The 10,963-nt window shown below is 36.1% G+C and overlaps 1 protein-coding gene across 1 annotated transcript; it reads left to right on the forward strand.

Moving 5' to 3' along the window:
- Positions 1–499: 499 nt before the first annotated feature.
- On the forward strand, positions 500–5,549 carry LOC113355843 (nucleotide-sugar uncharacterized transporter 3-like). Its single transcript, XM_026598803.1, has 10 exons — positions 500–766; positions 1,800–1,876; positions 2,379–2,534; positions 2,626–2,759; positions 2,890–3,020; positions 3,103–3,147; positions 3,279–3,376; positions 3,793–3,900; positions 4,913–4,969; positions 5,058–5,549. The coding sequence occupies exons 1-10, from the start codon at positions 610–612 to the stop codon at positions 5,130–5,132; spliced, it is 1,038 nt and encodes a 345-aa protein (XP_026454588.1). The 5' UTR covers positions 500–609; the 3' UTR covers positions 5,133–5,549.
- The last annotated feature ends 5,414 nt before the right edge of the window (positions 5,550–10,963 follow it).

Here is a 10,963-nt window from a genome sequence, read left to right on the forward strand (position 1 = left end):
TGAGGATTGGTTCCTTCATTTTGAGCAATATGATTCCTCTACTGGAATCCCCCAAAAACTCAACTTCTTCCTCTCCACAACACAAAAACACAATTTTTCTTTTATCAAAATTTTATCCCTAAATCTGATTTTAATCTAATTAAACTAATTAACAATTAATTAACTTAATTACCACTAATAATTTGGGGTAGTTTAGCCATTTAAAAAAGTTGGTCATAAGGGATAACTCCCAATTACTATTTCATGACCTTTTTTATCCTGTAGCTAGGGGTCCCCAATTATTTTTCCAGGCCCCAATTCAGCCCTGCTGTCAAACCCTCAAATTTGTTGATTTGTACGTCTGTTTTTCATATTTTTCTATTCATGGGGGAGCAATAGGCATTGTCCTAAACTACAGAGTTTTGATATGGTCCGACAGAGTTCGGAAGGGTGTGCTGTGCGCACGTGTAATTTGGTACTTTACTTCCCACTTCTCTGAAAATTCCGATACCACCACTTTCTAGTTAAACCACTGTCCGACAAGTTCTCACGATTTTCTCTTTTTCCTTTCTCCGTGGTTGATTTTCTCTATATTGATTACCCTGCTCTCCAAGATCGCTAAAGCCGACCATGGCTTTTTCTTCTTCTTCGAATTCATCGAAGAATCTACTTCCAGTAGTCTCCGATGGTACTACATCAAAAGGTGGAGTTGATGAGAGTCTTTTCAAAGGTTCCGCCATGACTAAACGTGGAGCTTATGCTGCGATCTCTTACATGGGTTGTGCAGGTATCTATCTCCCTCTCTCTTTCTCTCCGCATCTCATTTATCTAATTTTTGAATTTGTTGTAATCTAAATTTTCCATTCTGAATTCGTTTTTATGGCAATGAATTGGATCTGAGGAAATTATATAATATATACTTGTAGAAAGTATTTGACAGATTATAACTATTAGCCTGTACTCATTATCACACTGAATTTAGGTTAAAACTATGTCTCCTATGATGGGTATTAGGATTTTAATAGTTGGTTAGGTACTCATTATCACTCTGAATTTAGGTTAAAACTATGTCTCCTATGATGGGTATTAGGATTAGTCGTTGGTTAGGTACTCATTATCACACTGAATTTAGGTTAAAACTATGTCTCCTATGATGTGTATTAGGATTAATCGTTGGTTAGTTTAGTGTATGTCTTCTGTTTGAGTATTTTTAAGGGAAATTATGTCAGCTAGCAGAATTTATCGAAATCTATTTCGTGAGATTTGATTATTTGGTTGTAGGGGACGAGTATAAACTTACGAAATTGTGAATGATTACAAGAGTATTGCCAATTAGTTATGAACGACCTAAGGTTGACGTCTTGTTGGTAATTAGAGTTTGTGTTCTGCATCCCACCTCTTTAATATGAGGAGAATATGGGTTTGATGTGAGACATGAGTGTACCATATCAACAACGCGAAGCCTCATAAAAACTAAGTGAACTGAGAAGAGATACCTGTTATGTTAGATCAAGTTGATCTTTTAATTGGGAATTAAATTTAGTAGGCGTTTCTTCAAAATTGCATTTCTCATTTGTCTATTTGTCTTGTTCAGAACCCTTGTTCAGAGTACCCTAAACTTCAGAATCAAAGTGTTGTTAGGAAAAAGGATACAACAGGCTCACTTTTAGTTTACATGAACAGATCTATCTTTCTTAGTTAAGATGACTGTTTTGACATATCTTATCTCAGTTGTCGTTTTCTTTGCGGGTTGCTCAGAGTTTCGTAATATTGTTTGTATAGCATTTATGGTACTGACAAGTTCAACATATCTGTTGCAGTACTTTTGGTCATGTTTAACAAAGCTGCTCTCTCTTCATATGGTTTTCCATTTGCAAACGTTATCACTCTCTTTCAGGTACTAGACTAGTTCGTTCTTGCCATGAAACAGCTCTAACATTCTCGTACTTGTGTAACTTCGTTATTTTTTTCTGTATGTTTCGGCATGTCGTTATTTTTTTTTGGACCATCATTCATCTTAGTATGTTATACATGCCTGGCTTCAATTTTAGGTTGGATTTTAACATATGTTGATCCTGTTTAATTTGGATCTGCTAGACTAGCAGATCAACTTAGCGAAGGTGTCATGTTATTTTCTTCTTTCTTCACGTCGATTCACAAGCAATGGGTTAAAGCTTTTCCCAAATTTTTGTGTGGTCGAAACTTTGAGTGCTGTTCCAAACCCTTGATAAGTCCTTTTTAAGTATCAACAAATTATCTTCTATTTCTGCAAGCCTGCCTTTGTGTTTCATTCGCACTCCTAATTTTGGGGACCACTATTTATTTTGGTTCAATGGCTCGAGTTTCTGAACAGACTTTTTTCAGATTTTCATAAAGCAGTCCACTTCATGTTGTTGCAGATGATATGCTCATGTTCATTTCTTTATGCGATGAGGCGTTGGAAGATTATTTCATTCACAGTTGGTGAACCTTTATCAGAAAACACTGGGAGTCTAGTGCCATATAAGACGCTGGTTCATACACTGCCTCTTGCGCTTTCATATCTTCTCTACATGGTATGCCATTGTGCTGAATGTGTCTTGACTCGAAATCTCTATGTTTACCTTTCATGTTATAATTTATACACTATTTTTTTTTTGTCCGAAGCTGGTCACAATGGAATCTGTGCGTGGAGTAAATGTTCCAATGTACACTACCCTTAGGCGGACCACTGTGGTATTTACAATGGTTGTTGAGTATTTTCTGACAGCACAGAAATATTCCTCCTCCGTTATGTCCAGGTAAGTTGCTTTCTCTTGGTACTCTCTTTACTGATTGTACCATGTGTGATGTTTCTTCTACATGGTACTGCATTTTTGTTGCATTCTCATATTCGTTTTTCTTATTGGGAAAATCTAAGGGATTCATCAGTGTGGCGTTGATCGTCCTTGGCGCATTTATTGCTGGAGCTAGGGACTTGTCTTTTGACTCATATGGTTATGCTGTTGTTCTCTTATCCAATGTTACGACGGCAATATATCTCGCAACTATTGCTCGTATTGGTAGAGTTTTTACTTCTTTACTTTCGAAGTTTGTTCCGTTACTTCTGCGGGTATCATATGTAACATTTAATCATTTTCACAGGGAAGTCAAGCGGCTTAAATAGTTTCGGTCTAATGTGGTGCAATGGTAAGATATTTTTCTTACACTGATATGTTTGTTGACACATGATCTTTCCAGTAAACTAGGATCAAATGAGATGTATATGAGATCAATCCTACCAAACCTCTGTCTGACCATTTATCTTACTTTTGTTCTAGGAGTAATATGTCTACCAATTTTGCTCTTCTGGACAACTTTCCGGGGCGATTTGACAGCAACGTTTAATTTTCCTTATCTTTATTCCCCTGGCTTTCAGGTATTTTCTGGCCACAAGCAGTACATTTTTCCTTTCAACATTTTGTACACCTAAACTTAAGTGGTTACAGCTAGTAACATAAAGATGCTGGAATCCTTCGTTTGGGCAAGCGGCTTCCTTTATGTTCAATTTTAGTTTTATCAATCTCTTAGTATTGTATCATCAAGTTTTTCTTCATTTAACTGGACCCAATGCTGTCTTCAAATTATACTGTATTCATCGACTTTTATGCTTTGCCATCTTGGTACTTGCATATATTTTACTCACAGCAACTATAAAGGAGAATAAAATGTTGAGTCTTTTCAATCTGTATTGGTGAAGTGTGCATGTCTATAAAGAACATCTTGACAATTTTATTTATGTTAACTGGAATGCCCCTTCTAACTGTTATCCATGCTTTTATTTATTTTATATAGGCTGTGATGCTTCTTTCCTGCATTATGGCGTTCTTCTTAAACTACTGTATATTTTTGAACACAACTCTCAACTCAGCAACCACACAGACTATATGTGGGAATATGAAGGTACACTCCCTATCCTATTGGATTCTTAATCTATGTTAACATCTGCTATGTTTATTTTGCGAGTCTTAAATTACTAAGTTACATGTCAAGATCGAGTGCATTCAAAAATAGATCAGGCTCGTCTGCATGATGATCTTGTGGAGGTCATCTACACAAGGTCATCAAAAACCTGAACTTTATGTTCAGTGGTAGAAAAAAAAAGACTTTCGTCATCAACACATCACCATGTTGAATCGAAGTTTGATCCGCAGTGAGTGATCCACATTGTACCATGCAGATGATTCAATTGAAAGTTGAGCCTGTTTCCGAACTCATTTGCTAATACCAAACCGTTGGCTAAGATTTAGGTTTCCAGATGATGGAATGGGTGTTAAATGTACCATCGTTGCCGCACCTTTTATTGGATATTTTTAAGTGCACTGATATTTTGTGATGAGAATCTGCATGCTGAACTAACAATCCTCACAAAGAATACCCTGTGGAGCATTTTTATGTGAGTGTAAATGACGGCAGTTGATTTTTCGTGTTTCTACCGTACGAGCTGCCTTTTTTATTGGTTCAAAACCTCCATAATCCAACTAGCAAGCCACTGTTGGAGACGGAAGGCTGTTTTCATCGTGTAGTGAGGCTTTTCGAAATCTTGGCATGCCTAAGAAGATAAGAGGCGTATATGGAAGAAGAAGGAGAGAAAAAAACATTAACTTAATAATTGATGTAAGCAAATTAGACTGTTTTTTGTGATCTAGGAAATCTCTAGTCCTTAATGTAGGTTAGACGATTCAGATTCATAAGATGTATTGGTGAAGGCGAGAAGCAATATAAGAAAGTGGAATCAACCTGTTAATTAAGTTTATATTTTTATTTATTTTTGAACTGTGTAATTTCTGGATGCTTCTACTTTTTCCTACCAGCATGTGATTTTGCACTTTTCAGTTGATAAATCTCCATTTCTTTTTGGTTTGGTAGTCCTTAGAAATAGTTTTTGAACATTATGATCAATGTGTTGTTATAGGATCTCTTTACCATCGGACTTGGATGGATCTTATTCGGTGGCCTTCCGTTTGATTTTGTAAGTATAAACTGCTTTCCTGATGGCCTTTTCTCTGGTTAAAGTTGTTTTCATATGTGATTCTAATAATTTTTATTTTTAATTCTAGTTCAATGTTCTTGGGCAATTTCTTGGTTTCCTCGGCTCCGGATTGTATGCCTACTGTAAGCTTAAAGGGAAGTAGCAGAATTTTTGGTCCTTGCTTATATTCACAGATTTATTTTACTTGGTTGGTATCTGCCTTCATGCATCAAATTTTGGTTCAACACCGTCTTTTCTATTTGCCTGTAATGAAAAGCCTCTGCAGAAGTACACCCACCAATTATTTTGCTTTCTTCACTCGTGTAAAATTTTTGGACGGTCAAAATGAAAATTTGGATCATGGGCATTTCAGGTGCTTGATTTTGCCGATGCTAATTGAGATTTATAACACGTAGGCTGGCACAGTAATTTATTTTGACTGATCCTGAAAAATGAAGTTGTAGAGTTGTAAGATTAAATCTAAGATGTACTAGGCTCAATTCTGTTTTTCTCAGTTTTTATTTCATTACAGTATATAATCTATTAATATTCTTAATGTATTTTATTTCCCCTCTTAAAATTTCTGTGGTACTTGAAATCCTGTAGTACCAATAGTAGTGATGTAGAGAATCTAAGAGTTCCAGTTCATGGGGTATACAGAGAGCAGAGATGTTTCTTTCTTGTCTTGAAAAACTGACAGCTTACTTACACTGGTTGGCCAAATAAACCTGCCCATGATTGCACAACTACATGCCTGGTCTACACACTCATCTGATGTAGTAACTAAAGTTGTTTCTATTTTTGTTTCAAAGTTATTTTCATATTCAATTCCATGCCAATATAAAGAAGACAAACATGGCAGAGATGAGTACCCTTTGTTTCTCTCTTTTTTCTGTTCAACCTTACATGGTTGAATTGAAAAAGTGGGTAATCAATGACTTGGTAAAGAATATAGAAGAAGAGAGTTGGGAGTGACAGAATGAGTAGTTTGTGGGATCTTTCTCTGCCCACTCCACAAAGAAAGGGACACATTTATTCCAAAGATAAGCCAATTCTTCCAAATTGCCACTTCAAAACATCATTTGATCTTCAAAGATGGCTTTCTTATGTTCGAGTTTAATGATGGTGTAGGAAAAATACATATACAACAATCGGTTTAGTAGTTTCATAGGATACTTGAGTATTTGTAAGTCGGATATGTTTTGACTAGGTTGCTTAATAGCATCATGTCATCTTTGTCTAGTTAAATGGGCGCCTAACGAGTCTTAATGCAAGACACAGGTGCAACAGAAATATAGCAAATTCATCTGAAATGTAGTTCAGATGAGAAAACGCACTAAGCACCAAGAACAGGTGCAAGTGTACGCTATTTTTATTCTGATGCAAGTGGAATTTCAATTCGGGCTCTTCCAAACAACTTCGCGTCAGCTGATCTGGCTATTGAACATTGAACTATTCAAGAACTGAACTAAAAAATAAAAAAAACAGGACCCACCAGGGAAAAAGTAGTCTCGAACTCTTGATGAGCAAAACATGGGTGTCTCTTTGTCTGCATTTCTTAATCAATGCAAATTTGACCTTTACTATTCTCCTCTCTCTTTTATAAGTTTGGAATGAAGTAGAGAAGAGACCTAGGATCTGGTGATTTGAAGAAAGAAAAATGCATTAAAATGAGCAGTAAGCCTGTAAGTAAGTAATGGCCTTTGCAAAAGGGTGCGTGGGGTCATAAGGCGCTTAAGGAGGCGTGGGAGAATCTATTTAGATGATGGGCACGCCAACCTGAACCATCATCCAAATTATTATCAAGAGTGTTAAGCAAAAGTATAGGCTTTATTTATATTACTTGTTATTTTTTTCAAGTATTAGAAGAACAAGAAGAAGAAGAAGGCTTTTAAAAGGAGCTTTTGGACTTCCCCATGGTTCTTCTTTTTATTGGTTAGATAGATAATAGAGAAGAGGGTAATAAGTAATAATCCAATAAACCAATGTAAAAATGGACTTGTCCCCTGGTGCAGACTCAAAGCAGGGCTCTTTTAGCGCCGATGTCTCCGCTTTAGGTTTTGTGGAGTGTGTGAAAAGAAGAAATCGAAAGCAAGAGATGGTGATGAGAGTTTTTGTTTTGTATTGCATACATTATACTACTATTCTCTTCTTGCACACACACTCACACACGTAGTACTATTAGCTGTTCATTTAGAAACTTCTTTCTAGACAATCCTTTAGCTGACATTCTGCATTTCTGTTCCCAAGATTCTCCACTCACCCCATTGCCCCCAACTACTTCCCAATCTTTCTTCTGTTAACAATAGTCATACTGCCTGGCTCTTGAAATGTACAGGTCGTGAACAATCCTAACCTTGCAAACCGATTTTCAAGATTAACCGAGTTTATGGAGTTCGTACTATCTCTGAACAATTCGAATCTCTAGCAAATTTTTAAAAGTTGGATTTTACATATCGGTACAAAAAATGCACATTGGCCAACATATGAATGAAACCAAAATATGTATTTGTTTGTCTGTGTGTTTGTTTTTGTTTTCTTTAAAATAAATAGGAAGATTTCTTTTTATGTATTTGGGGTCTTGTTAAAATGTGGAATCCATTAAAGTGGTTAAAGATCTCTTTGGAGAGAAAGAGTACAATGAGAAAAGGGTGTTTAATAGGTTTTTTTTAGAGAGTTTGGTTCTGGGTGGAGAATATTGCAGGTGCATGCGCAAGTAAGGGGTTTTTATGAGTACAAATTAAGCATGACTACTCACACCATCACTAAAAGCAACGTACTCTCCCTTATTATAATCATCATTCCACTCACTATCTCCACCTTATCATCCCAAGGCGCCATACCAGTAACAACCCTCTTCTATATACATATTCTCTCTTCTCCTCCCACATTTGCGAAACCCTAGTTAGCTATAACAGCTACTACTACTAATCTCTTGTCTCTGATCACTTCTTATATATATATATATATATATATATATATATATATATTTATCTTCTCCTCTTTTTCATGTATATATCTCTATCATCATCTCTTCACAGACTACAACAAAATCACTCACATTCTTATCAGATCATCATCATATATAGAAACAAAAAAGAGTATCATTCATTCATACATGGTACTGACTGATGAATGCTGCTATATGCTTCATCCGCTAGTAGGCGTCGTTGTCAACCGAGACAGATGCATCATTGCAAGATGCAAGGATTTGCATTCCCTGCTACAAATTAACCCTCTCTATCTAAATATCTGTTCTTGATTGATCACCTGCATGGAACCCATGCACATGTTTATAACGGTAAAAGTTTCCGTTTGCTTAATTGTCACCGTCGTCTTCATGTCAGTGCTTTTGTTCATCATGTCCATATGTCAAATTGTCAAGCGTATATAGGTCACCGCATTGTCACTATCGTCGTTGTCTTTGTCTTAGCTAGTCCTATCCTAGTCATGGAAGATTGAAAGTTCTGAATTATTCTACAGTTAGGTACACACATATAATTATATGATAGCGCCTTAGAAAGTGTACTCCAGCACTAACACCACCACGATTTACTTCTTTGTAAGATTCTATAGAGAAGAAAGAATTTCAGCACGAGATAGAATGCAGCTGTTAACTGTCTTTGTCAATGATTTTTGGTTCAGCCCAAGCAATCTTGTTTCTAGGTGCATTTCAAATCACAACGGAAGGTCTTGCAACCCGTCTCGTCAGATAAGTTCTATATATTTTCCCCTTCTAGTCTTTATTAATGATAGCACCTGTGGATTTTATTACATGTTAAATCATGATTCACTTTCCCACTTAACGCCATATTCCACCATCTCAACTACCAAACAAACATTATCGCCATCAGTACGATTCTCTCCTACTCCACCAAGCATTGCTTTCCTACAAAAAACGCGTGATGTTTCTAAGCATCATGCATATTGTCTTGTCTTTCAAAAGGTTCTATATGCTCTTTTGCTTTGTTATATATAAATCATCCAAGTACTTATAATTTCGTATCAAATTTGAAATGTGCTTAATTAACTCTTAATCATGAGCGGTTGTTAACTTTGTGAACATGGTTTTGAAGCAAGCATGTAACTTCTTTGAGCTGCCTATTCACTTGGTAATCTGCTTATTCCTACATAATTCTCTCTAGCTTCCGCGAAGAAGCTCATACATAATAAAAAGAGATCGACATGTATATGAATTAGAGAAAGCGATGTTGGTGAGGTTCAATCCGAAGCCGACTTAACAGTACATGTCAATTCGATTTTTGATTGAGCCGCGCCAATATCACTTTCATAATGGTCTTCTCCTGGCTATTGTCGACCCTCTCCTTTTCAGGTTCGTCTCCTTACTCAAACTTCTTGTTTTGCGTTATTCTGAGTCCATGACAATAACCTCCAGCTCTTTCTCTGACATTCAAGTAGGTTTTCAGTTTAGTCAGTACTGTCTTGCTATAGCTGCAAGCCCACAGATGATAAAAACGGACAATATTTTATTATGCTAAAAAAAATACCACCATTTAGCATATTTCCTGGATTATCTTTTTTGTTTAGGTTAATTTTGTTTCTTACCTAGCACTTTGCAGGTAAAAAGCATTAAAGTACTAACCATGTTTTTAGGAGACAGATTCCTTTATGCTTAATGTTACTGTTAACTAATTAGAGTAGAAACAGGGTTTTCTACAATTTATACTTACTAATGTAAAAGCTAAGAAGCTCTAGGTCTAAAGGCAGGGGTAAAGTGTGCCTTACCATCACGTTTATGACACAACACAGGATGCTAAAATTTGAGCACAATATGACACAACATGTCAGGATCCACTCTTTGGGATGTACATGAGTTTGAATAGCTTTAAGGTTGTGGATTTGAATAACCATTAAGACTTTACCACCCTGTTAGAGTAACATTTTGTCAGGTCATTTTGTTAAGTCATTTGTTCATGACGTGATTTAGACCAACTTCTTGTCATGATTTGGTTCCTCAATTAAAGTAGTCAAATAGCAGAAAGTGGATTATGTGATTGCAGATTTAATTTCATTCCTGCATTTGACAGAAGTTTAAAGCATTCACAGTGGATGCCAATAATATGGATTTGTTCTCAAACACAATGGAAGAAGGCAAAACTTGACAAATAACACATTTGCCAAATTGGTACCAGGCGCCTTGTTTAACCACGCTTGTTGCTAGGCACAATTTCAAATTTTAGCACGATGGAAAGCGGGGAGTAAAATGCCACCCACATGTATTACAGGTTATTGAATTCTACGGGGCGTGGAATAAGGTTCAATCTTGAATGACGACTATAGCTTCTTTAATACGTGGCTTACTGGGTTTGTCCACGACTCTATATGCTTCTTAGTATCTTATTTGTCCATGACTCGGTAGCTCCTTAGTATCTTATTGGCATGGATGCTCTTTTAAAAAAAATAAAAAATGCTCCCTCTATAAAAAATGCTCCCTCTGTTTTCGGAAAAGAGCCAAGTTGAAAAAAAAAAATGAAAATATCTCTTTTCCAAAAACGGAGGTGTACAATTCTTTTTTGATATATTTTTTTTTTGATTGGTCAAGTAGAAAATTCATTAAAAAAAAAACATTTAAGAGGGGTACCTTAATTCAATGTTTACAACGGAAGACAAAAAAGGGGAGTCGAAAGGGGATTCGATTACCTAAGAAAAGAAGCATAAAATTATGGAAACCAATATAAGGAATCCCATAAAAAAATCACCAAATTTTCCGTAAGCTTGGACATGTTCGATTCCACCCAAAAGAACGCTTGTAATTTGATATGTCTAATGAAGCTCACCAAATTTTTCTTTTTGTTATCAAAGATTCTTACATTTCGCTCTTTCCATATGCACCACCATATAGTAAACGAGATGTTATTCTATATTTGACTAAGTATTTCGTCTCCCCTTTTAAACTTCCAAGCCTTTCTAGATGTAGAGACACTATGATCATATGTCCAACGAAAGTAACACCCTTCAGCAAAGTAATCCCTT

The sequence above is a fragment of the Papaver somniferum genome, chromosome 3, assembly GCF_003573695.1.
Source record: "Papaver somniferum cultivar HN1 chromosome 3, ASM357369v1, whole genome shotgun sequence".
In the NCBI taxonomy this organism is placed as follows: domain Eukaryota; kingdom Viridiplantae; phylum Streptophyta; class Magnoliopsida; order Ranunculales; family Papaveraceae; genus Papaver; species Papaver somniferum.